General features: G+C 50.6%; 1 protein-coding gene and 1 long non-coding RNA gene across 2 annotated transcripts in view; one reads left to right on the top strand and one right to left on the bottom strand.

The window, feature by feature from the left end:
* TACC2 (transforming acidic coiled-coil containing protein 2) overlaps positions 1 to 27850 on the bottom strand; it is a 79798-nt gene that overhangs the window by 39824 nt on the left and 12124 nt on the right. Inside the window, 5 exon segments of the mRNA NM_001258352.1 lie at positions 362 to 812; positions 815 to 959; positions 962 to 1591; positions 1594 to 1670; positions 11999 to 12135. Coding sequence (NP_001245281.1) covers positions 362 to 812; positions 815 to 959; positions 962 to 1591; positions 1594 to 1670; positions 11999 to 12135 — 1440 coding nt within the window.
* On the top strand, positions 6129 to 9495 carry LOC110256798. Its single transcript, XR_002338799.1, has 2 exons — positions 6129 to 6619; positions 9108 to 9495. It is a non-coding gene; the product is annotated as an uncharacterized LOC110256798 (long non-coding RNA).

Below are 27850 nucleotides of genomic sequence, written 5' to 3'. Positions count from 1 at the left end.
AAGAAACTAAGTCACCAACAGGGAGGCGGAGCAGGCCCCCACGGGGCGGTTCCCCTTCCACGGGTGCCCCACACGCGCCTGAAGTTATACGTCAGGTCTTCAGCTGTGCGGAAAGCTTTAGACCACTGACCAATGAAAGCAAAAAGTCGACAACTCTAGATCCCAAGGGCTGCACGGATGGGAAATGCCACCACTATGGGCGCAGAGAGGACGGACCACAGGTATCCTCGGCAGACATGGGGGGACTGCGGCAGACGGGGGAGGGGATGGGGCAGCCCAGGTTCATCCAGGCACCTGAGCATCGATCGCGGCCAACGGACAGCCCCGCCTCCGATCTTACCACCTGCACCCCTGAACTTACGTCTTGAGGGGCGTCTTCTTCTTCTTGGCGGGCTTGTTCAGCCCATCCCCGTCCGCTCCACTGGCTTCGACAGCACTGGCTGGGATCTCAAAGGAGGCTGGGGATTTAGAAGGTGAGCTGGGGGTCTTAGAGCAGGCCTGAAAGGGGTCAATGGAGTCATCACAGGCATCAGGGTCAAAGCTGTAAGAGTGCTGGGCAAGTTTGGGAGACTCCTGCATTTTGGAGGTGGAAGAAAAGGGGTTAAAATTGGGGTCATCCCACTTGTCAATATCAAAGGTGTAGGTACCTTTCGCAAGAGGGATGTCATTGGGGTCGGCAGGGGATCTGGTAGGCGAGGCAGGAGTGTTGTCAAGTTTTTCCGGCGTTTTTTTCATCTTTGGCCTCCTTAGGGGCATTTTGGCAACTGGCTTTTTGCCTATCTTTTTGGTGGGAGGGGGGTTTTCCTGCTGGGGTCCCAACTACTCTTGTCCTCAGAATAGTCAAACTCCAGCCTCACCGAGAGGCCTTTGGCTGGGGGGTCCTCCTGCTCCCCACTCTCTGATGGGGTCACCTCCGCTGCCTCGGGGGCCGTGGCCGGAGGCAAGGTTTTCCTTCCGACGGGGGTGAGTTCTGCACTCTGCCACCCCCAGAAGCTGGGGGGATGGCCCCTTCTGCTCCCTCAGAGTCCAGAGGGCAGGCAGCCCTGGGGACAGCAGCAGATTCCAGGCGTGTCTCCTCTGATGAGGCTGGTGCAGCACCTTCCGCCTTGGCTGCCTCCGTTTTTGTCTCAGATGTTCGAGTCTCCTCGCTGGCAATGTGAGTCTCTTCGGCTGGCTCTGGCTGTGTTTCTTTCACGGGGGGCGTTTCGGGGGGTTTCTTCGTGGTCTGTTTCTTTTTTAAGGAAGGTGGCCTCGGTTTCTTAGTTCGCTTAAGGGTGCTAGAAGCACTGCTCGAACCCGTGCTATACGCCTCTGGGGCCGGGGCCGCGGCCTCGGGGTTGCCGGGGCAAGAAGCACCATCAAAGTCACTGGCCTGCAGGCTGAGAGACCGGGACAAGGTGGACTTCGAGGGGGGGACGGAGTCCGTGGACTTCCTCCGAGAGGTGGCTTTGCAGTCCTGATGCTTCGGGTCTGAGGAGCGAGGCTCCAGGGCCTGAAAGTCGTCCACCAGCTCGATGTTGTCGAAGTCCAGGTTGTAGGTCCCGCTGCTGGCTATCGGCTTGTCCTCATCGAAGACGGCGGAGAAGGAGTGGACGGGGGACGAAAAGGGCTCCCTTGCACGGAGCTGCCGGGGGGGCCATCGGGGACGGGGACCGTCTCAGCACCGCACCCTGGGGAAACGGAGACAAGGCCGTCACTGAAGGGCATGGGACATTTCTGAGTCTCTCCTCTCCTTTCAGACCATCACCTCCTATTAACAGAGCCCCAGGCCACCGCCTCACCCCCACCCTGGGGGCATGCTGCTGGGGACAAACCCTGCTCTCACCGGCTGGCCCGCACAGGCTGACCCTCAGCGCCCCCATCTGGCAAACGGGAGCAATAAGGGCTGTTTAAGAAGGTGCTCAATGGAGTTCCCGTCGTGGCGCAGTGGTTAACGAATCCGACTAGGAACCGCGAGGTTGTGGGTTCGATCCCTGGCCTCGCTCAGTGGGTTAAGGATCCGGCATTGCCGTGACCTGTGATTTAGGTCATAAACGTGGCTTGGACCCTACGATGCTGTGGCTGTGGTGTAGGCCGGCAGCTGCAGCTCCGATTCGACCCCTAGCCTGGGAACCTCCATATGCCACAGGAGCAGCCCTAGAAATGGAAAAAAGCAAAAAATAAATAAATAAATAAATAAAAGGAGCTCAAATCCTCCCGTCACACGTTTACCAAGTGCCTGATCAAGACCATGCACCACCCTGGGCCCTGGGCCCTGGGGATTGTAGGATGAACAAAATAGAAATCCCTGTGGGTTAATCCACAAGGATTCGGGTTAGATCCCTAGTCTCACTCAGTGGGTTAAGGATCCCGCGTTGCCACAAGCTGTGGTATAGGTCACAGATAGGGCTCAGATTCAGTGTTGCTGTGGCTGTGGTGTAGGTCAGCAGCTGCAGCTCTGATGTGACCCCAGCCCAGAAACTTCCATATGCCTCAGGTGCAGCCTTAAAAAGCAAAAAGCAAAAACAAAAACAATGAACAAAAAGACAAAGCCTTGCCCTCCTAAAAGTTACATTCTTCAGGAAGAAGACAGTCAAGAAACAATAAACAAATAAAATGGACAGACTGTCAGATGGCAGTAAGTGCTATGGAGAAAATAAAGCCAGAGGAGGAGTGTTGCAATTTTGAGATAAGGTAGTTGGGCAAAGGCATTTACGCCAAGGCGTGAACCAGGAGGATGTCTGAAGGGAAGCATCCTCGGCAAAAGGAACAGCAAGTGCAAAGGCCCTGGGGCAGACACATGCCTGATGTGTCGCACAACTACCAGTGGCCAGCGGGGCGAAAGTAGGGGAGAGGAGCAGGAAGAAAGGAAGACAGAGAAATAACGCGAGTAAAGCAGAGGGAGCCTTCGATAAAAACTAGCGGCTACCACCACCCAGCCTACTCTTGACGATTCAGGGCCTTGATGTGGAGGCCGCCAGGGAACTGCAACAAGACTGGGCTGGCCCCGTCCGCCACCTGCCCCACCTCCAGGCATCCCCTATAATCTCTGCCTCCAACCCAACTGCCATGCTCCTCCTCTTCTTAAGCTTCCCCCTCATCCGTTCGATCTCAATTTTTAGCAGCTTCCTCTCAACTTCTCCTTCCCTTCAGCCACTGCCAGCCGAGGAGGCCGCTCCTTATTGTAAACTATGATGCGGATGCCGGTCCAGAGATGCACCATCATCTCACGACCCCACTGCTCCACAGGGGTGCAGGGGGGCGGCCAGCCTGGCCTTGGCCTGGCTACTCTGGGCTCAGCCTGCACCAGGTGGCGCCCTGCAGGCATTTCTGGCTTCATAGTTGTCCTGGGCAGTCAAGGTGCCAGGAAACGATTGGCCAGAAGACTAAGAACACATCACTAGACAAAGGGGGTGGGGTGGGGGTGGTAGGGAATGGTGCAGAGTGGTCTGCAGAAGAAGGAACGAAAGAGCTGGCACGTCTATGACTTGGGAAGGTGTTCCCAAAGCGTGTGTCACGGACAGGAGTTATGGTACCCACCCCACCCCCGCCGGTGGAGTTGCCAGATAAAATATGGGATGTCCAGTTAGATTTGAATTTCAGATAAATGAATACATTTTTTCATATGAATGTGTCCCATGTCCCAATCATTCATTGTTTATCTGAGATTCTAATTTAACTGGGTGCCCTGTATTTTTTTTTTTTTCTTTTTAGGGCTGCACCTGTGGCATATGAAAGTTCCCAGGCTAAGGGGGAATCAGAGCTGGAGCTGATAGCCTACACCAGAACCACAGCCAACACCAAATCTGAGCCACATCTGTGACCTACACTGCAGCTCACTGCAATGCTGGATCCTTAACGCACTGAGCGAGGCCAGGGATCACACCCGCATCCTCATGGATACTAGTTGGGTTCTTGACCCACTGAGCCACAACAGGAACTCCCAGTGCCCTGCATTTTTGTTTGCTAAAGCTGGAAGCCCCAGTCACCTCATTCCAACAAGCAGACAAGGTTTGGGAAATGCCCACTTAGTGGCTACCACCTCCCAGCCTACTCTTGACGATTCAGAGCCTTGACGTGGATGGAGGCTGCCAGGGAACTGCAACAGGACTGGGCGGTCTTCCTGTCGATTTTCTCACCACTGCACACCCCGAGGTGGTGGGTACTTGGCTGAGGACCCCACAAGACGAAGTGCTGCCCAGGAGACGACAACAGAAGGAAACTTCCAGCCTCCCAGGTTCAGGAACTGGTCTGATGGATTTTGTTTTCCCCAGACTTGTCACACTTTCTCTTGCAGGCTGAATAAATACCTCTGGAATGGAGATCACCTTCTGGGAACATATCTATTTGCCCGCCATGGTTTCAAACCTTCCCTTCTCTTCTGCATCCAAAGCCACTACAGGCCCTGATTGGAGCAGGTGTCCCAAAAGACAGAGCACTGGCTTGAAGGCTCTTCACCCTTCCCACCAAAGGATCTCTCCATGTCTCCTGCTTTATCCCCATCTCAAAAGAAGGGGTCCCTTCTCTTCTTTCTAGAATCAGCTTCCTCCTTACTTCCTGTAGGGACTGGCACCCACAGGCATCTCATCGTCCCATCACCAGCTGCCTCCTCTCCCTACCCTGGACACAAAGTACAGAGGGCTCAGAAGGACCAGGGGACGCAGAGGACCAGGAGACCAGAGTGCCTTACAGGGGACAGAAGGAGCCTCAGCCCATCCCATCATTTGCAAAGCAAGGCCCACAACTGCCAACCTGCTTTCTCTCAGGCTACTGTGCGGGCCCCAGCAGCCTGAGAAAGGAAGCCTTCTGAGGCCCCTCAGATGTCAGGAGTTCTCCCCAAATCGTGCCACGGTTAGCAGATTCTCAGCTTAACCAGCTGCTCGCTCTTGTCCCCAGAAGAAAAGCTCTCTGCTTCCTGTGGCTCTCCTCTTTAGCACTGACATACCCTCATTAAATCATCCTGGACCAGGAAACCTCATCTTTCGGCAGGTATTCCTAGCGTCAGCACTGCGGCCACCTCATGCTGGTTGGTTCTTTGCAGTGGGGTTGGGGGACGCATCCTGTTCACTGTAGGGTGTTCAGCAGGATCCTTGGTGTCTGCCAGCCAGGTGCCATTAGCACCCCCTCCCCCCGTTGTGACAACCAAAAATGGGTCTAAAAGTTGCCAAATGCTCCCCAAGGGGGCACAACCATCCCAGGTTGAGAACCACTGTCTTACTGTCTGGTGACAAGAGCAGGGCTGGGAGGGCCCTTCAATGCTCATCAGAGGCACCCTGAAACCAAGAAATGGGTCCCTGCCACATGCAGGCCTTGATTTCCCAAAGCAAGTGTGGCCCGACAGGATTCCTAGTTCCCCATTGCATTTCTAAATGCCCACATGCCCATCTGCACGCAGGCAATACTCATTCATTCCACAAACACGGGGGCTTCCCGTATGTCAGCCACTGGGGGGCCCCGCTGTGGACACAGCGGTAAGGAAGGACGTGACCCCCGCTGGATCCACCCGGGTGAACATCTCCTCTGCCTCGTGCACCCCAACCGTGTAGACCCAGGCAACGTCTGCTCTGGAGACCAACGCCTCATCCTGGCTCCAGCTTCTCGGTCAATCTGAGGACAAAATCAGCATCCTTGGTTCGTGATATGTAAAGGCTCATTTGGTGGCTCCTCGCTGGATCTGGCAGCTCAGGCCACCAGAACAAAGTCCACAGACTGAAGGGCTTAAACAACCGCTGCTTCCTCCCGCCCTGCTGTAGAGGCTGACGTCCAAGGTCAGGGTGGCCACAGTCTGGGATTCTCCTTGACCCGCCCACAGCCGTCCTCCCGCTGGGCCCTCACGTCGCCTCCCCTCCCCGTGTGAGCTCATTCCTGAGGTGTCCTCTTCTTCCAGGGACACCAGCTCTAACGAGTCACTGCCCTGCCACCTCATTTAACCTGAGTCACTTGCTTAAAGGTCCCGTCCTCCAGTGCAGTCCCCCTGAGGCAAGGGCAGGGCTTCAACACAGGAACGTGAAGAACAGAACACAGCTCTTAACTTCGGGGCCAAGCCATGAAAATCTCCAAGCTAAGGATAAAAAGAACTGTGTATGGAAACAAGGGGAAGTTCCAAGGAAAGGGAGCAAGCCATTAGGGGCAACCGATGTCACTCAACTGTCCCACCGCCATCTTCAAAGGCCACATCACTCAGCCTTGCTGACTGTTTATCGCTGGAGCACTCAGCACTAGCTGGGTGGTGCTTCTCTCCCCCGGGCCCCCACCCCGATCAGCTCACCCTGGGCAGGGATCCACGGGCCCGGAGGCCTAATGGTGCCAAGACAAGGCACCCCCGCCCTCAGACTCTCAGCGTCATGCAAGACACTCGGGGTGAATGGTCTTGTACACGGGGAGCCTAGCTCTACATGTCCCGCTCATCCAAATAACAGTCGACTGCAATGAGTAAGAATCTTCCGGAAAAGGCCTCCATTCCACAGAGGCTAATGAGCTATAAATGGAGCATTCCTCAGGCGTCATGTGGCCCTTTGCCAGCAGCTGTGGGCAGCCCAGGGCAAGTTCACAAACGCAACGTTTTCCAAACGTGCCTCTCCTCAGACACACCTGAGACACTCACTGAAACTCGACTCCCGGCTCCTCCCTGGGGAAGCAGGTCAGCAGGGCCGGGATGGGGGGCATCGGGATCAGGGAAGCCCATGTTTACAGCGGGGGGACCCACACAGGTGGCTCCGTGAGCAGGGAAGTCAGGACCTGGCTGGTTCATTTCAGTGGCTTCCCGTTTGTCCTTTTTTTAGGGCCGCGCCTGCGGCATATGGAGGTTCCCAGGCTAGGGGTCAAACAGGAACTGCAGTTGCCAGCCTACACCACAGCCACAGCCATGCAGGATCTGAGCCATGTCTGCAACCTGTACCACAGCTCATGGCAACGTCGGATCCCGGACCCACTGAGCGAAGCCAGGGATCGAACCCGTGTCCTCATGGGTACTAGTCGAATTCGTTTCCACTGAGCCACAAAGGGAACTCCCTTCACTGGCTTCCTATCAGGACGCAGTCTAGTTCCTAAAACTTCCAGGGGCCATGTTCTCATATGCGGCCACAGGTACGGTTTGGAGGATAAGCGTGGATGACCTAGACTGGTCTCTGCGGTTAGCTCTGATTGCTTATGGACACGCAGAGGTATCAGGGCCCGTGGAAGTGACAGGTGCATGCAGTCCCTATGTGCCCCTCCCTGCTGTGGTCACTAAACCTAGAGAGGCAGGCACTCCATGGAAAGCTGGCATCTCTCCCAGGCCCAGAGGGCTTTCAGACTCTCCCGAGGACCCCCTACCCCGACCCCGGGGAGCGGGGAGGATCTGTGCCCACTGCTTCCTGGATGTCTGCTCTGATCCTCTTCCTCGGTTTCCAAAGGCTGCGGAGGCACAGCCCTGCTGGAGGCATGGTGGGTCAAGACAATTACTGAGCAGGTGACTCTGGAGACGGAGCACTTCTCTAGGAAAGCCAGGCTGTATCCACCCAAGCTGGACGCCGAGGACAGTCAAGACCTTCCAGGAAGTTCTTAAGGAGCAAACATGGGTCCAGAGGCTCAGGGCCTTGCCAGGTTCTCGGTGCCCACCCAAGGTGCTCAGGGCCACCCCTGGCAGGTTATTCAACTCCTCAGATCCTCAGCTGTAAATCGGATGTGAGGATGCCATGGGAGGAGCATGTAAGCACCCAGCCCGAGGCACAGCAGTGTCAGGAAGTTGCAAGAGTGGGCCCCAACTCTTGCACATGCCCCTGTGCCCCCATCTCTGTGCCTCTGCCCCCGGCTGGACAAGGCTCTCTCCTGGCCGGGCTCTCAGATGCCTGGCCCATTCGGGAGGCTTCCTGCTATCTGCAGGGGGGCAGCCCTGCACAGTGACCTCAGAGGAGCTGAAAGCAGGTGACATCGTGTAGGGAGACAGGGTCCTACGAGGTTCTGCTGAGAAGAGAAGCCCTTGGGTACAGTGAGCTTCTTTCTGGGTCAGCCTGCGGCCAGTGGTCCACACACGGCCATCTGGAGCACAACCAGAGCCTCTGCAAGGCCGCGCTTCCCCTGGGGCAGGGATGACAGGTCCAGGGCAAGCAGGGTGCAGGCAGCTCCGGGTTCTCCAAGGCCCCCCCACAGGCCTTCCCCGTGCTGGGCATCTTTCCGGAAAGAACGTGCAAACACGCTTCCCCATGGGCACCACGTCCAGAGGGAGGGAGACTGTGGGAAGCCACCCAGCCCTGTCCCCATAGACAGGGTCTCTGTGCTGACAACCCCGTGGTGACTCTTCTGCTTAGAACCACTGGCTCACCTCAAATGCAGAGAATAACCTGGTCTCCAAATGGAAGGGAGTCAAGAGGGGGGAGTTCTGATCCCAGAGCCCCTCGGTTGCTTGGAGACCAAGGGCAAGGTCAGAAGCCCTGCCCCTCCCTGGGAAGCAGGTGACGACATGCCCCGTGCAGGTGGCTGTGAGCACTGGCTTCCTTCCCTCACTTGAGTCGGAGATGAAACCCACAAAGAACCCAGCACAGGCCTGGCACATGGCAGACGCTAAACAGAGCTACTATTTAATTATGTGACATTTAATTATGTCTGTCGGTGGCCAGTTTTGAGTTCTAATAATGCAGCCATTGTACAGCAGCCAAGCATCCTGATCACAGGCCCATAAAAACCAGAGAAGGAACGATCTCAGACGACTCACAGGTCACCGTTTTCATATTACAGGTAAGAAAACCAGGCCCACGGAGTTCCTGCTGTGGCGCAGCAGAAACGAACCCGACTAGTATCCATGAGGATGTGGGTTCGATCCCTGGCCTCGATCAGTGGGTGGGGGATCCTGTGTTACCATGTGCTGTGGTGTAGGTCGCAGACAAGGCTCAGATCCTGCACGGCTGTGGCTGTGGCATAGGCCGACAGCTGTAGCTCCAATTGGATCCCAGCCTGGGAACCTCCATATGCCGCAAGTGCGGTCCTGAAAAGCAAAAAAAAAAAGAAAGAAAGAAAGAAAACTGGGCCTAGATGAGGGGTGGACATAAGGCAGCCAGAGCACAACCATGCTGGCATGACCCAACATGAGGTGGTTGATTATCTTGCAAAACATAAGCTTCCAGGATGAAAACACGCGTCTCTATTCGCAGCCGAAGAAGGTCTCGTCTATTACCTCCTGTGGTTCTTTCGGCGCATGCAGCAACATGCCAGGCGCTTTGCAGAGGAAAACCAAACCATGGCTGTTCCTCCCCTTCTCTCCGGAGGCTCCCAGAAGGATGCTTCCCCCAGCGCCTCGGCAGCAAGCACAGCCGCCTCCTCCATCTGGGCCATGGCCATGCTGCCCACAGAGGGGAAGGAACACGCCGACGTTTCCAGAGATCGCGGCAAATCGAATGGATCTTTGTCCAGCGCCGGCTGCGAGGGGGCTTCCGGCAGATGCAATCGCAACCGTTAAGTGTCCTGATTATATAATCCGCATCCACTGAGCTTCACTGTAGTTTTCCAAGGAGGAGAAGAATAAAGTCAGACTCCAACGGGTGTAATCAAAAGTTTCTGGGGCCAGGACTCGTGGCAATTCACGGCTCCAACCCATTCCGGTGGGGTTCTCTCTTAATCTTCCATGATGTTATTCTGTCAGAATCAGCCGTCTAAGCAAGAGGCGGGGGTTGTGTGTGTGTTCGTGCGTGTGCGTTAAGAATAGAGATTGCTCTTTCGCTTTGTTGAAAAAGAAGTCAGGCAGAAGAAACAAAACAGGCAGAAGAGAAAGAGCAGAGGTGGTGCACCATCCCCAGAAGGCATCAGGGTGTGTGAGTGGAGATGGCTGAGGACACAAGGACGAAAGGACCATTCTCCCAACACTTTGTGGTGTTTGGGGATGGACCAGACACGGTCACATGCCTTCACTGTTCTTCTGAAGTCTTTTCTAAAGTATCCCACACTTGTATAGGTGTGAACTTATTATACCCACTGAACAGGATCATTTATTCTTTTTTTTTTTTTTTTTTTTTTTTGGTCTTTTTATCTTTTCTAGGGCCACACCTGCGGCATATGGAGATTCCCAGGCTAGGGGTTGAATCAGAGCTGCAGCTGCCGGCCTACACCGCAGCCACAGCAACACGGGATCCAAGTCGAGTCTGCAACCTACACCACAGCTCACGGCAACGCCAGATCCCCAACCCACTGAGCGAGGCCAGGGATCAACCCACAACCTCATGGTTCCTAGTCGATTCGTTAACCACTGAGCCATGATGGGAACTCCCATTTATTCTTAATTACATGTTTGACCTATAGATTAAAATGCGTTTGTCATCCCGCCATTTCCTATTAAAGCCTCGGTCCATTTTTTTACGATAGTATAGGAAATGAAAATTTTACATGCTTCATTATATGAAAGAAAGTAGGGGTGCAAAGGACTCTTTGAGGCATGCAAACGGCCCTTCCTGCTTTTCCCCACCTTAAAATCAAATAAATTCCAGTCATTTCCCTCTCAGAGCTCAGCACCTGGACTAGCTGTGCGGAATCAGGCACTACTAACTGCCAAGGTGGGAGAATGGGAAAGCTGCATTCAGGAATTCCCACTGTGGCTCAGCAGAAATGAACCCAACTAGTATCCATGAGGGCTTGGGTTCGATCTCTGGCTTCGATCAGTGAGTCAGGGATCTGGCACTGCCATGAGCTGTGGTGTAGGTGACAGACGCAGCTCAGATCTGACATTGCTGTGGCTGTGCTACAGCTCTGATTCAACCCCTTGCCTGGGAACTTCCATATGCTGAGGGTACAGCCCTAAAAAGCAAAAAAAAAAAAAAGAAGCTGCATTCATCAGACACCAACAAAAGTGTCTCTCCCTCTCCCCTAGCATCACGAGCATATGTGCTTGGGAACCAAGCCCCAACAGTCAGCCTGAAGCCAGAGCAGGTAGAAAGAATTCCACTCAAGGTCAAAAATGTTTTTTATTTTACGGTTCAGCTGACCCATGGAGGCCAGGCTGCTGGCTGCTCCTTCTCTTCCCAACCTGCAGCTCTCACCTGGGGGATCACCCACCTGTAAGCCCCAGACCCATCCTTGGCTCCTCCTCGGCTGAAAGTGCAAACATGGGCACCGTCGGCCTTGAGAAAATGGACCAGAAGGGGACTGGGTGAGACGTACCACCTGACCCCCTGCCTGGCCTAGGGGGCCCCTTCTGGGACCAGGGTTCCCTGGACAGCCTGTGGAGCCATGTTGGCACCATCTGGGCCCCTGACCCATTTGTGAGGCCATTTTTGGCAATTCCCATCTCCTTTCAGGCCCCAGGTTAAACTCTGTGCTCAGGTGGTGTAATTGGAGGACCCACACAGAGGGCACCAGCCAGGTGAGCGGGCTGGAGGCTGGGGCTTGAGATCTGTCCCCAGATCTCAAGCCCCAACCCCCAGCTCCAGGAATCATCGCATCTGAAAGGTACACAAAGGTTTGTGTTTTAAGTCACTAAGGGAAAAAGGATGTGGAAAAGTGATGAGAAATCAGACAATGTGAAGTTAACAAGGTATTAACACGTCACCCCAGCATGGATTCAGCTGTCTGTCACTTTCCCTTCTCCCCCATTTACGAAGCATCACCCCCAAGCCCTGGTGGGCAATGTTCTTTAATAAAAATGCAGGTTCACACGGGCGATCCAGAACCAGTGCTCTTCTGGTGGTTAAGGGCCTAATATTAGAATCCATGATTGCACCAGAAAAGTCCAAGAGCCACTGTCCCACTCAAACCCGGTTCACGGTGTCAGATGGAAGGCAGCCGGAATTGAACACATGGCCTCCCCAGAGGCTCCCACCTCACCCCACACCTAAAGTTCTACAAAGCAAATGGATACTAATCCACCCTTAGTTTTCACCATATCATCAAAGCCCAGAGCCAAGAGGCCCCAGCAGCTGGAACGCCAGTGCCAGCCCCCGGGGGTGGAGGTGCCCTCCTCCAGCCGGGCCCCCAGAGGAGCCACTGTGAGTCTCCTTGGGGCTCAGCCGAAGGGCCGCTCCCAGGCCTCCCCCAGGGGCTCCTGACCCTCGGTTACCTGGTTCTTCCGGGGGAGGCTGTGCGCTGACCTCAGGTTCTGGAACAACTTCAGGGGGTGGCGGGGGTGGGGCAGGTGGCGCTTTGACAGGGGTGGTCGACTCCGGGGTCTCAAATGCTTCTTCAGAGTCAGAGCTCCTGACAGAGAGAGACGGGCAGAAAAGCACAGGTTAGACAGGAGCCCGGGCTGCGTCTGCTCCAAGGGGCCAAGGCTGGGGGCCAGGGCATGGCCTAATGAGCCCTCTGGGGACCCGTGGAATCAGGCTCACCGCCCAATTAAACTGTTCGAAGCCAGCCGCCAGGGAAGTCATCTCTCAGTGTGATTCCCAGGAGTGAATCCCATTATCACCAGCTTTGTGCCCAAATGATAGATTCTTTGAACTCGGCTCTATTCGAAATACATTATTTCTGGCCCTTGTGGCAAATACAAACAGTGGAATCTTTTGATCAACTCTGGCATGCAGTATTTGGCATCAGTTCAGTCAGACTGATACGGACGTGTTTCTAGGGACACTTTTCGATGCTGGGGTTCCAACACCCACATAGGATCCCCCTCCATGAAACTAAATCTCATCTGGCCTCTCCCCTCCCCACCCCATCATTCTCTCCCACTGCCCTTCCTTGCCAGCTCAAGATAACTTGTTATTATAGATTTATTCACTTTTTCATCATGTCATTTATCTTTCTCCACTATTGAACTGCAAAGGCCAAGAGGACAGCTGTTTTGTTTTGCTGTGGTTTTTGTCTATCCCTGCATCCCGAGCCTACACCAGGGGGCAGGGAATAAACATCTGTTAAGTGGATGAAGGGCAAGTCAGCTGGAGGCTTGTCAGACCAAAACGCAAAGCACAGCCAGCTGATCCCAACGGTGTGAAAATGGCCCTCGCTGGTCTGCAGCAGAGTCTGCTCTCAAGGAAGTTTCTCCACCCAGAGAAACCAGTAACAAGCAGTACTCACCCAGGAACAAGCAGAAGCCGCCCACCAAACTAAAGCTTTATCCTAGGCTCAGAAAAACCCATAGCAGACAGCCCTCCTCCATCACCCTGCTTCCACTGGGGACTCAGCTGCAAGCCAGAAAGGATGAGGTCCCTGAATCGCTGAGCCAGCCTGCATCCCGAGGCTGGAGGGTAGGGTCCACAGTGCCCCCCGCCGCCCCGACCTCACTCTGAGGATGTCAGTGCCAAAGAAGCAGTAGCATCACCTGGACAGCTTCCATCTCAGGATATTTTAAAGAGACCAAATGCCATTTATTTATTCATAACAAGGAAGATAATTATTAAGAAGAGGGTGGACACTTGGGATGGCCGCTGGCATCAGCAACCTAGCGGGCTATTTGGCAGAAGATGTATAATTGGAAGGTGACGCATCAGGTGTGCAGGGAATGTGAAATGCTCAAAGCGCTGAGCCCCCACGAGGGTCAAAGGACCAGCATGCTCCGCAGAAGTCAGCCTCTTCTAAAGACCGTCTGGCAGCCAGCAGAGAGCACCAGGACCAACCCATCCCTCCGCAGTCAGCCATTCAGTGAGTTTCCCTTCAGAAAATTGACATCGATGTTTGTTCACAATTTGTTTGTCAGAGATGCACTTTATTATCGGAGTCAAAGATCCCCTCCCCCATTCTTCCAAGGTCTCTGATCCCTCCAACCAGCCCAAACACCCTCCAGGAACAAAGAGATGAACAGGGCAGCTTTTGATGAGACCCAGGGAGCCGAAGCCTGCATACTCTCAAGTTTCACAAGTAAAGACTTAATTCATGCAAACACGACAGGGGTCATACTGACTTTCACAAACACACATCAATATTAGAAGACTTTTAGCGTTCATCTAGGGGAAGAATTGCAGACCCGCGCCTGGACAACAACAGATCTAAGTGCCTGAAGTTTTGCAGAGCCTGCTCACTGGTATGAAAAAAACAAGGGCGTTCTACCTCCCAGCATCAAAGAGGAACAAGAGTTGAATCCACCCAGTGGGCCCTGGGTGTCCCCCCAGCCCCCAGCCCTGCAGGCATCAGGACCATGAAGAGGAGATACACAACTTGCCTCTCTCCTAAGTTCCCTTGAAGGACCTGCAGGCTGGAGTCCCCACTGCCGGTCACCGCTGTCCACATCCACCGGGCCCATTCCACCGGGGGCCACGTCCACCAGGAGGCAAAAGCCATCTCCGCTGAAGAACTGCTTCTGTCACCTGAATTCCCACCCCTTTGTCCCCCGCCAGTCTCTCCAGGATCTGAATCTCTTTAAGATGTCACGAAAAAGTTAGCTGCACCACCCGCCATGGATGCCATGAGCTTCTCCAGCGTCCAGCAGAGACACGGAGGAAAAACTCCAGACTCTTCCGGCAGCTTCTGCATCCCCGGGGCCCCGGCAATGTGTATGTAGCTTCAGAGTACAAAGGGCCCCTGATCCTTCCAAGAGCACAAGCAAGCCACAGGGAGGGCCGGACGCTGGTGGATTCAAGCTGCTGAATTCCAATGAGGTCTCCCCGGCTTGCAGCTGCCTAGCCTGCACACCTGCTCAGAAGCGACCACCATTCACCACGGCCCTGTGTGGGGAAGGCGAGGGTATACCAAGCCCCTCCGTGGTTCCCTGCCTAGTTGACTAGGAACTATTTCTGCATCAAAACACCAGAGGCTACCAGGGACCCCTACAATGGCATTCACTTCCGGCACTGCTGGCGTTGTTTTCATATTTTCACACCCTCCCCCAGGAGCCGAGAGCAAGTTAATTAGAGGAGGCGGATGGCAGCTTTTTTAATTAGCTCTTTTTTCCCCATTCAGTGTCTCAGGGGGCTCAAAACCTTCCCAAGAGCAGGGATTTCTGCAGTCCACCCACAAAGAGCCTGGACATAAAGAAAAAGCAACATTCAGAGTCCCAGTGCACAAAAAGCAGTTCCCAGCGGCTGTTCGATTTTTTTTTTTTTTTTCTCCTAAAAGAAATTAAAGAACCAGAAATTATTCTGGTAAGGTGCCACGTGCTTCTGAAATGAAAATGTCACTAATTTAATTTGCCAAAAAGGAATATCAGAAAGAGAAATGTGCCTTTACAGACTGCTAAAACGTCTCTAAATTATAGGGAAATATACTTACCAGGATAAATTATAGGGAAATATACTTACCTAGCATATGCTAGGTTCTCCATATAAATAACTATGTAAATACAGGCAGATACAATAAGATATTTGCATTTCTACAGTGTAACGATATACCTCTGAATGGCCAGGCATGAAACATAATGATTTTATTTCCCAGCATGAAAAGCATTCTAATAGATTCATGTGCTGAACTTTTTGTTCAGTGTCAAGCACTGGACTAGGCCATTTATTTATTTCTCTATAATCTACAAAAATATTCTGCTGCTGGAGAGCAGGCCCATTTTACAGATGACATAGCTATGGCTTAGAGAGGCAAAGTACCTTGCCTCAGGCCACCTACAGAGTAAGCTAGGGAAGGCAGGATTCAAATCTCCAATGACCTGCCTCTAAAACCTGCGCTCCTCTTACTACAGCAGTGGCTTCCAAACCTTTTCAGCAGCAGAACCATTTTTCCAAATGAATCTTACATGAAATTCCTATGCTTAGAGAAAAGTAGTACTTGGCTTATTTTTTAAGCTCAACTTATAATATCATCCTATTATAAAGTCTATCATTAAGAACAATTAAGCTAAAAAATTTTTTAAAAAGAACAATTAAGCTATTTTATTTTTTTGCTTTTTAGGGCCGCACATGTAGCATATGGAAGTTCTCAGGCTAGAGGTCGAATCAGAGCTACAGCTGCCGGCCTATGCCACAGCCACAGCCACACAGGATCCGAGCCTCATCTGAGATCTACACCACAGCTCACGGCAATGCTGGATCCTTAACCCACTGAGTGAGGCCAGAGATCGAACCCACATTCTCAAGGATACTAAGTCGGGTTCGCAAACCGCTGAGCCCCAATGGCAACTCCAACACTTAAAGCTATTTTATGAACTTGAAAATGTGTCACTGGGGGCCGGGGATGCCTGTTGATTTCGCTCCTGGTTGCACCTTATTAGGAAAAGTCCTAATACATACTAAGAGTAATTACAAATGGCACCTGTTTTTAACAGTTTGTCCTATGATCGTGAGACATTCCTTAATAAGACAGGCAGGGCAGGAGAGCAAACCGGGCAAAAGCAAATTAATCTCTCAGCACAGGACCATATGCTGATGGTGTACAGAGAGGAAAAGACGGCAACGTGCAACCACGTGCGGAGACGGACTGTGCTGGCTCCTGAAACCTGGCTCTGCCAAGCTCCTCTGTGTGCTGGTAAAGATTCAAACTATTTTTTCAAATACTTGCTCAGATTTTGGAGAATCTCTATAGAGCGCTAAAGCCCCACGGAGCACAGTCTGCAAACATCTCCTCCACACAAGGAGGAATCCAGTCCCTCCAGAGAGGATACACTGTGTCAAAACGGAGTTGTTTTATGAAAACTGCTCCCAAAATAAGACAGCCAGCCAGCAAAATGTAGAACCCCAACGCCAATAACCTCTATGCTGGGTTTGGTTTAAATAGGTTTGTGTTTTACTTCTATAAACCACACCAATGAAGTAGCATCAGGTCAGCACCCACATACAAATACATAATATAATGATAATAAATATAGCAAAGTTGGTATAATGCATAACTATAGTAAAGTCACCGTAATTAATGTAATGTATACATACATACAACTGTACACAAATATGTGTGTGAATGTGTGTTTATCTATAAATGAAACATCGCAATCCTTTATCTTTTTTTTCTTTTTAGGGCCATACCTGCGGCATATGGAAGTTCCCGGGCTAGTGGTCGAATCGGAGCTGCAGCTGCAACCGATGCTGCAGCCACAGCAACACCAGATCCGAGCCACATCTTCGACCCACAGGGAAGCTTGCCTCAATGCCAGATCCCCAACCCACTGAGTGAGGCCAGGGATCAAACCCACATCCTCAGGGATACTAGCTGGGTTCTTAACCTGCTGAGCCGCGACGGGAACTCCCATTGGAATCTTTTAATAAAGAAGAACTATACATGCAGTTTCCCGGCATATCATTCAATGGTTACATTTTGCTTCAGTTTGACTAGAGATATTTCAAAGGCTTGGGAGAACAAATTTCAGGGAGACTCTTCCAACTTTGAAGCCGGAAGAAAATGTAAACACTATTTCCACCTTTTATAGCATCTTTTTAAACAGGTGAGGAACTGAGGCCCGGAGAGCTGAAGTGCTTCTCCAGGCCACTGGCCCATTCGTGGCAGAGCCACATATGGGCGCTTCATAGAACCAGGCTTGCCTTCACGAAACATAACCTCCAAATAAGGGCAGTGTTTTGTTTTTTTTTTTCCTACATACGATCCCCTTCCCAGCCTGGAAACCTAAAGTCATCTACACGTCAAGGTTATCTGATTATCAAGCCCACAGTTTGGGCTTAGCAGTGCTGAGGGAGGGACACTCTCACACGCGGATCTATTTCTAGAGCAATTCCTCGGAATTCCGGTGTGCGGTTCCCCCCGAGAAAATGATCTAGGGACAGAGGTTCTCACCACCACCCCCCAAGAGTGAAAGGACACAGCGCAGGCAGAGGGAAGGGGTTTCCCACGACACGAGCCCCGGCCCCTGCTCTCCTCGTGGAGGGACCACCTGAGCAGGAGGTGTAAGTGCCCTCTTCCCCGTCGCTGCCCTTGAAGACAAACCCAGCGAAAGGCAGAGCCCTGGCCTAAAGCCCCAGGTCAGGCAGGAGGACGTGCATCCTACACGCCAGATGACCAACTGCGCTCTCCAAGACCAAGGAAGACCTTCCAGAAATGAACTGAGCTCGCGGCAGATCAGATGGTCTCATTCATCTTGGCATCTCATGTAAAGAGTCTGATGGATTTGTGAGTGAGCAGATATTTTTGAAACTGCTGTGCACTAAATTCTATTCATCAGAATATTCCACTGTGACAGCCTTGTCAAGAAAAGCTGTCTCTGCCCCAACACGCCCGCGCGCGCATGTGCACGCACACGCACGCACACGTACACACACACACACACATTCTCGCCTGCCTAAAACAACTTGGCCAGATGGGTCATATTCTCGGGCTGATCGAAAAGGGTCTTTTCCTTTTTTTGCCCATCCTGGGTATAGAAAAAGGATTTGCTCAGCGACATCACTCCTCAAAATCTTGGTAAACAGGGAAGGTGATTTTGACACAAGCAAAGGCTGAGATGCCTCTTGGATTGTCAGGTGCCTGAGGAGCCTGGGGTCAGGGGCTGTCTTCTGTGGATACAAAGCCAGCTCGGGCAAGCCAGGCTGCTAGGATCTTCCAGCCTGACACTCAAGGGAACGTCGAGGCGAATGATGACTCACCTGTCCCAGGATTCCTGGTACCTAGCGTCTGTTGGGTTACAAGTCAGGTCTCATTTTCAGATTCAAGTTGCTTTCACTTGGTGGCTACACTGAAATGTCAGCGGAGCTCATAGGGGCACTGGCCATCAACACACTGGCTGCCTCTGAGGCAGGCTGCAGCCCAGTGAAAAAAGTACAATGGGAAATACGAAGAGTCCGCACAGATGGAGGTGTCCCGCAGACCTGGTGACAGCCAGCTGTACACTGATTATAGTTGCAAGAAATAGGAACCGACTCGCTAACTCCAACAAGAATGGACTTTAGAGAAAGGCTATGGTGGCTAAGGAGCATCCAGTGGGCCACCTGGGGTCGTGTGCCCATCTTTTAGCTAGAAGAGGGTAGGGAAGCCTAGGAAACAAGCAGCCCATCCAGACCCCATGGGACGGGGAGTACAGAACGTCCTCCAAAGAAATCAGAAAATGGTTCGCAGTCCACAGGCACCTGTTACACTGTAACTATGTCACGCACTATAACTGGGTGGCTCCAGGCAAGCCACTTGACCTCCCAGGCCCTCGGATTGTTTGTCCAATAAGTAGACATGGTAACTATAAGGCTACTGCTTCCTCCTTATTACCGCAGCTCTGATTCTGCCCTTGGCTTCCAAGCATTAGACGTTTGGGGAAATGTGATTTGTTAGCAAGTTCAGGCTTCTGTTTTATTTGGTTAAAGCGACCACGTTGGGCCTGAAAGACAATCTGGAGGCAACACACGGCATGGGACAGCTGTCCTGCTGGGTGGCGTTGGACACGCATACACCCAGGAGAATGGGGACACTCTCAGAGTCACACCGAGCTGGACTTCGTCCTTCCCTCGAGGTGCACACAACCCTCGTTCTCTAGGGACAGGGTGAAGGTTTGGTGTGTGCACATACGGGTGTGCATGCGTGTGCTCAATGAAACACCCCCCCCCCACGCAGTTTTGAAACAGACTTAACTGCAATGACATCAGGTGCTTATGAGCAAAAGAGAAGTGACTCACTGCAAGTAAAGAATCAAACAAAATGGGCTCTGGGTTCATGATTCCACAGATTGGTCACCGGCTTGGGTGACCCCTTCCTGGAGAAAGACCAGGCTGAATCAGGTCTCAGGAGAAATAAAGAAAGAAGGGACTCGATGGCCCTTTTATTCCCTTGCCTTCATGCACTGATAACTCCAAACTCTCACTTTTTTAGCCTAACTCCCTGCTTGAGTAACTTAAATTGGAATCTTTCAACTCAGATCCTTAAAAATTTAACTGCACATGAGATATTCATGGATGCTAGCAAAAAAAAAAGCATTTATAAAGACTAAGTCAGAATTCCCACAGTGGTGCAGTGGGTTAAGGATCTGGCATTGTCTCTGCAGCAGCAAGGGTTCGATCCCCAGCCTGGCACAGTGGGTTAAGGAGCATTGCTGTGAGCTGTGGTGTAGGTCACAGCATTGCTTCAGCTGTGGATCAAAGCTGAGGCTCGGATTTGATTCCTGGCCTAGGGAACTTCCATATGCCATGGAAGGGGGGAACCAAAAAACAAAAACAAAAACAAACTCTAAATTATTAAAGAAATTTAAAAAACAACAACCCCCCCCCAAAAAAACAAGGGGAGCACAAAAAAACAAGGGGAGCACAAATCCGACTAGGAATCATAAGGTTGAAGATTCAATCCCTGGCCTTGCTCAGTGGGTTAAGGAGTGTTGCTGTGAGCTGTGGTGTAGGTCACAGACACGGCTTGGATCTGGTGTTGCTGTGGCTGTGGTGTAGGCTGGCAGCTGTAGCTCCAATCTGGACCCCTAGCCTGGGAACCTCCATATGCTGCGGGTGTGGCCCTAAAAAAAAAAAAAACCCTCAGAAAAGGATGAAAAAAATGCAAAAATGTACTAATGTTTGGTCAACCACTAGGGGTTTTTTTCTAGCACCTGGCAAGTAACAGACCCTCCTTCTGAACCACATGCTATTAGGGAGTGTGGGTGAGTTTGCAAGTACAGTCAGGGGAGCTCCAAGTGACAAGCTGAAAAAAGCAAATTAAGTACTATAGTATGAGCTTATTCAGAGAACAATAATTATATATAAACATAAACAAATACACATAAACATACGTATATTTACATCCACATGTATGCCTCTGTAGAGACGGTCCAGGACACACGGAATGAAACACAGCTAGGATCTGATTAGCTGGATTATGTCCAGAGTGACACAGTATAGGGAAGGAGCCGGAGAGGAGTTTGGAAAAAGCAGAGTGGCGGCTAGAATGCAACCAACCCCCTCTGCACACACAGTCCAGGGCAGACACACTCACAGGGGGCCAGCCTCCTCTAGGCACCACCTGCAGGAGTCAGTGGGGCCACCACAGGTGCTCTCAGAGCCAGCGAGACGCATCCACCCTGCATCCAAGGGTCATACTCAATGAGCATTCTTATTTCAAGGTGGTTTTCCAGGCAGGTACCTGGGTACCAGGATGGGGGTGCCCCAACAGGGGGCTGTGAAGCCCAAGCTGCTCACCTTGGCTGACATTTTACAATTCGTACCTCAGAGTTTCCTCATCCAGCCTCTCATGTGACCCTCACAACAGGTAAGGCACACAGATTTCACTCCAGGACAACTGCGGCTTGAGCTGTCAGGCACCTGGGCAGCTGAGTCAGCTAGATCAGCTCTCCACTCTCAAGAAGCTTGTGTCGTCCTCCTGGGTCCCCAGGGTGAGAACCCAGGGCCAGGGGGCTCAGAGAATTGCTGAGGCTCAGGACCAAGACCAGAGCACGTGTCTCTTCTCTCATCTATCCTCTGAGTCCCACCAGCTCCTGAATGTTGACAGCTGGGCTCCTCATTTGCGTATCAGTCTCTAGTACTTTTGGATGCTGTCAATTTCCCCAGCATCCTTACCACCAGGGCAATACATCAAATTCAGTTTCTGCATCTGGAGTTTCTCTATCTGCATCCACGACCACCTGCCTGGAGAGCAGCCAGCCAGGCCAGCCTGGGTCTCCCGCCTCTGCCCTCCTCGTTCCCCCTCCCCTTTCTTCCGGCCGCCCCTTAACCCACTCCCTCCCAGCGGGAGTAAGTGCTCTGGCCATGGCATCCCCACCACAGCAGTGGGAGGTTCTTGGAGCCTACATGGAGTGACAAGGGGAGGCAATGGGCCCCCCCAGGCCAAGGGGGTCAGGAAAATGGCCTCTGCCAGAGGTCAGGTCAGCCCCTGAAATCTTACCCTCACTGATTCACATCCTGGGCCAAGGGCAGTATCATCACGGGGGGCAGGGGGACGACTGAAGCACGGATGCCTCAGAGCTGATTCTTTCAAAGAGGCCACCAGATTTCCACACAGTGGAGAGCAAGGGTGGCTCTGGCCTTGGAATCCTGGCTCCTAAGTTCTTTAGATCCAAAGTGTCCTCACTTAAGCATCTGTCTGTTCTGCGTGTCAGTCTCTATTTGCCACCCCCGCTGGTGTGCATGCGGGTGTGTGTGTGTGTGAGCACACATGCCCAAGTGCATCCCCTGTTTCTCTCTTTGCTTGTCCATCTCCCTGACCTCTCCCCTCTCTAGTCAAAATGAGAAAAGACACAATGGAGGCTGCCCTGCTAACTTGATTTCTGCACTTTCCATCAATAATTAAAGCTCATGCATTTTGACTTTATAGTTCCTCATTTATAATTTTAACCTTTAAAGTGGTCCTTGGGAGTTCCCACTGCGGCACAGTGGAAACGAATCCAACTAGGAACCATGAGGTTGCGGGTTCGATTCCTGGCCTTGCTTAGTGGGTTAAGGATCCAGTGTTGCCGTGAGCTGTGGTGTAGGTCGGCGGCTGCAGCTCCAATTGGACCCCAAGCCTGGGAACTTCCATGTGCTGCAGGTGCAGCCCTAAAAAGACAAAAAATTAAAAAATAAAGTGGTCCTTTAAGGTTTTGTGAATTATTATTAACAGCAATTGGAGAACAGACTTGAGGGCTCTTACAGCATCAGGCATTAACATCTCAATACCCATCTCTTATAATGTTTCACTCAATAAAAATATATTACTGAGTCATGCTGAGAAGTCACTGTTCTTTTTTTTTTTTTTTGTCATTTCTTCACTTTTAATCATTAGTACTTGGCCACGAGAAGTCACTGTTCTTAACAAATACATGTACCTCTTACATGTTGATTTCAACCAGCTTGCTAAATCCTGAAAATCCCAGAAAGCATGGTGAGTTCCTTGTGAGAGCCAAGAGGCTTGGGTTATTAATCGAGCCCAGGAAACTGCAGTTTCTTGTTTGTAGAAAAAGACTTTAGTCTCCTTCCCTGAGTTCCAACGAGCAGACTCAAGCAGTTACTAATTAGGGAATGACGGAACGCAGAAACAAAGGAAAAACAGTCAAGAAACAATAGTTCAGTAATAAAACAGAGTCCAAGACCTTCTTCAAGGTATATCCAGAATAATCGGACACATCTTGGAGTTGTTCTGCAGGAAATAAGACCCTCACCCAGTGGAAGATGGCGACTTCACATTGACCACAAGCACGAAGACTCAGACTGGTTAGAACCAGGAGGTTGATAATTAAGATCCCCAAAACCTCATCCTGTTACCTCACTATCAACCAATCAAACAATGTCCACAAGGAGTTCCTGTTGTGGCTCAGTGGTGAATGAATCTGACCAGGAACCATGAGGACACAGGTTCGATCCCTGGCCTCACTCAGTGGGTTAAGGATCCGGCATTGTTGTGGTGTAGGTTGCAGACGCGGCTCGGATCCCGAGTTGCTGTGGCTGTGGTGTAGGCCGGCAGCTACAGCTCCGATTAGACCCCTTGCCTGGGAACCTCCATATGCTGCAGATGCAGCCCTAGAAAAGACAAAAAAAAAAAAAAAAAAAGAATGTCCACAAACTGATCAGGCACTCTGCAGCCCTTCCCCTGCATACTGCCTTTAAAAACCCTTTCCCAAAAGCCATTGAGGAGTTCAGGTCTTTGGAGCAGAAGCTGACTACTCTCCATGCTTGGCACCCTGCAAATAAACGCCATACCTTCCTTCACCACAACCTAGTGCAAGCAGATTGGTTTTGCTGCAAAGCTGGTGAGCAAACTCAAGTTCAGTTCAGAAACAACACCCTCCTACTAAGAACTTGAACTGACTTAAGAGCAAGGCCTCTGGAGACCCTGAGGCTTTGATGCCTGAGAACATGCTTCCAGGCTGGGTTTAGTTTTGCTGTATTTCACTTATCTGTACCACTAGGTCCCACAGCTTCTCCCTGCTAACTGGAAACCTCTTTCCCAACTCTGCTAAATGAACAACAATTTTTGGTCCACTGTGGGTTTCAATTAGCCTCAATTATGATGCTGCACAAAGAAATAAGAAATACAAACCTAGACTGGGTCTGGGGTGGCCAGAATACTTTCATTTTAAAAGTCTGACATTTAGAAAGTTTTAAAAACTTGTTTTCTACCATGGCCTGCAAACTGTGCTTCTGTAGGATAAAGGAGAACTTAAATCTTTTGTCCCTTTCTTTCCCATTTTTTTATATGATCAAAAGGAAAAGAACAGCTTGTAAACAGCATGCCAGTTGCAGAGAATAAGTATTGTTCAACGCCTTGAAAATATGCTTTTCCCTTAAGGCACTGGCGGCTTCAGTGTATTATCACGCCCTTCTCTCATACATAATGCAGCGACGTCAACCCTGGCTCTGACCCATTTATTAAAAATCTGAACTGAGAAAATCTAAATGAAAGCACTCTTTGTGTATGTATAATATGAGAATTTATGAATCTGGCCGTTTTGTAAAGGAGCACAGCACAACACTCACCAAATATAAAAATGAGCATCAAGAGATCTGGTTCCAAAATACATGCTCAGCCACCTGTGGGGTGAGCAACTCAGGACAGTTTCTGTCTTTTCTCTTTTAGGGCCGCACCCGAAGCATATGGAGGTTCCGCTGCCGCCTGCACCACAGCCACAGCAACGCCGGATCCTTAACCCACTGAGCGAGGCCAGGAATCGAACCCGCAACCTCATGGTTCCTAGTCAGATTTGCTTCCACTGCGCCAAGATGGGAACTCCCTCAGGACAGTTTCTGTAACATCCCTGGGCCTCGGTTTCCTCCTCTGTGCAGAGTGGGGAGATGTGGGTAAGAGGGGTTGCTCTGAGAAGTGAGTTTATACCTGGAAAGTGCCATGCACAATGCCAGGCAGCTAGAAGGCATTTATTTTCTCCAGTCCTAAAGAGTGCTAAAAATTCTACAACCAGGATTATTGCATTCTTCACCTCAACATAATCAGAGAAACATTAAGCATTGTAACCTCCTCTTGAAAGAGCCCGTGTAGTCAGGGGACAGCTGTCCCACCGATTCCTGAGTTTAGAGAGCGATGAGAAGAGTGTGACCTACCACCGCCCCCGCCCCCAGACACTACTGCTAAAATGGCTGTGGGTGAGGAACTATAAAATTAAGCTATACACGTCACTCAAATATTTACTGAATTAATTCGCAGCCACCCAGAGATATTGCAAAAAGCCAAGTATAAGTGCCAACAGCATTTGTTCCAGGCCCTGGGATGCACTTGGAGTTTCTCTCTCTCGAGCTCTCTAGAAGGAAGGCTTCTCAAAGACAGACATGAAGGAGGAAGGAACCAGCCGAACACAGAGTTGGGGAAGGAAGGTTCCAGGCAGATGAGGAGCACTGAGTAAGAGGGAGCTTGCCAAGTACAAGGAATGGGCATAAAGCCCCCCGGAGAGAGCAGGGCTAGCAAGAGGAGGAAGTCTCCTTAAGCAGAAAGTCAGCGGAAGCTTCTACTTGGGACAAGGACTCACCCAGATTTACGTTTTTATTTTTTCAACTTAAATTTTTTTTTTTCTTTTTGGCCTCGTCTGCCAACAAGCAGAAGTTCCTGGGCCAGAGACTAAACCCACACCATAGCTGTGACCTGAGCTGCAGCAGTGACAATGCAAGATCCGTGACCTGCTGAGCCACAAGGGAATTCCTGGTCTATGTTTTTATTTCGGTTTGGTCTTTCCTTTTTCTTTTTTATGGTCTGACCTGTGATATAGGGAAGTTCCCAGATCAGGGGTCAAATAGGAACTGCAGCTGCAGGTTTACACCACAGCCATGGCAACACCAGATCCAGGTCGCATTTGTGACCTATGCCACAGCTTGCTGAAATGCCAGATCCTAACATACTGAGCAAGGCCATGGATCGAACCTACATCCTCACAGAGAAAATGTCAGGTCCTTAACCCACTGAGCCATAAGGGAACTCCAGGTTTATGTTTTTAAAAGGTGATTCTGGATGCTTGGAGAAGAGCAGCAGGGGCAGGAATTGGGGCGGGGGGCAGGGAGTGGAGATGATCAGATCACCAAGGAGATAGTGGCATCTAGAAGAAAGAAGATGAGGCTCAGATTGGACAGGCATGGACTGAGGGGGTGAGAAGTGGCCAGATTTGAGGTACACAAGCAAGGTCAAGGAGTCCACAGTCAGGGGTGGGGCTGAGATTCCAAGAGCGCTTTCAGAAAGTTTGGGCTAAATATAAGCATTTATTTTTACAACTATGAGAATTGATACAAGGAAGAAAACAGTTTTTCTTGACTTCAAGAGACTCTGAATCATCTTTTACACTGCTTGATTTAACAATAACAAAAACATCGGAGTCATTATCACTGGTTAAATATGACAAGGCTGCTAAGTAACCTCAGATTTCAATTATGCCTAACAAAGCTCCAACAAACGGATACAATTTCCCAAACAGGCAACTGTCTCAAGGTTAAAAGATCTGTGACAATACCCCAATTGGGCAAGTAAGTTAGAACGAAAAGGACAAATACCACATGATACCACTTATACGCGGAATCTAAAAAAACGACACAAACGAACATACATCCGAAACAGAAACAGACTCACAGACCTAGAGAACAGACTTGTGGTTGCCAAGGGTGCTGGAGGGTGGAGGGTGGAGGGTAGGGGGTGGGGGTGGAAGGATTGCAAATGTGGGATTAGCAGATGCAAACTAGTATATACAGGATGGATAAACAAGGTCCCAGCTGTGTAACCCAGGAACTATACTCCATATCCTGTGATAAACCAGAAGGGAAGAGAATCTGAAAAAGAACATATATGTATAACTGAGTCACTTTGCTATACAGCAGAAATGAACACAACACTATAAATCAACTACACTCACTAAAATGTTACAAAAAATAAATAAATAACCCAATTGGGTTAAAATAGACTCTCGGAACTGAACTTCTGGTCAATAAACAACTCAATTTTGTAATAAAAGGAACAGAACACAGTACAAATCTGACCACAGTCACCTGGCTATTTTATTCATCCCGCCTTCAAGCCCAGAGACTTCTAAGCGTGCTCTGCCTCTTCTCTATTATTTTTAGGGCAAGATGTTAAAGGCCAGCTTCGTGCTTTGTTTCTCAAACTGCCTGCATCAAAGGCTCAAAGTTTTCCATTATTCCAAGGTTCCTGCTATTTAAAAGTCATGCTTCCGGTTTCAGCTGGAAGTCTTAAAATAAATTAAGTTAAATAACTAGGGACTTTGGGGTTAATAAATGCAAACTATTGGCTTTGGAAAGGATAAGCAATGGGATCCTGCTGTGTAGCACTGGGAACTATGTCTGGTCACTTGTGATGGAGCATGATAATGTGAGAAAAAAGAATGTATACTTGCATGTGTAACTGGGTCACCATGCTGTACGGTAGAAAACTGACAGAACAGGAGTCCCCATCGTCGTGCAACGGAAATGAATCCGACTAGGAACCATGAGGTTGTGGGTTCCATCCCTGGCCTCACTCAGTGGGTTAAGGATCCAGCGTTGCCATGAGCTGTGGTGTAGGTTGCAGACACAGCTCGGATCTGGCGTGACTGTGGCTGTGGCTGTAGCCAGCAGCAGTAGCTCTGATTGGACCCCTAGCCTGGGAGCCTCCACATGCTTCGGGTGTGGCCTTAAAAAGCAAAAAAAAAAAAAAAAAAAAAAAAAAAAGAGAGAGAGAAAAGAAAAGAAAAGAAAATTGACAGAACACTGTAAACCAGCTATAATGGAAAAAAATAAAAATCATTATAAAAAAATAATTAGGGACTTAACTCTTCTTTATCTGTTGCAAGACTACGGATGGATTGAGCATGAGAAATAAAGAAAGAATCAGGGATTTCATTCCCGTTTTGGCTGACAAAACTGGAGGAAGCATGAATGGAGAATCTGACACATTTTGTCCAAAACTAAGATGGGAAAGCCCTGACTCTTGACATTTCCACACCGAAGTGCTTCCTTCAAAAGCCAACACCGGAGGGTCTCATTTGCTTGGCTCAGGTGATAATGATGCGCATGACCACTGAGAAAAGGGGCCAGCTCGACGTCAGACCCCTGGACGGAAACCCACCAACCGAATCCTCATTCCGCTGCCTCCAAATGCAAGTCCATAGGAATCTTTACAACAAAAACCTCAGGGACGGAAAAAGAGCATTTCCGCCAAAAAATGCAAAAAGACTCAGATATGGAAAAATAACGAGACACTTCCAAAGCAC

The sequence above is a fragment of the Sus scrofa genome, chromosome 14 (genome assembly GCF_000003025.6).
Source record: "Sus scrofa isolate TJ Tabasco breed Duroc chromosome 14, Sscrofa11.1, whole genome shotgun sequence".
NCBI classification, from domain to species: Eukaryota; Metazoa; Chordata; class Mammalia; order Artiodactyla; family Suidae; genus Sus; species Sus scrofa.
This window is presented reverse-complemented; position numbering and strand designations above follow the sequence as displayed.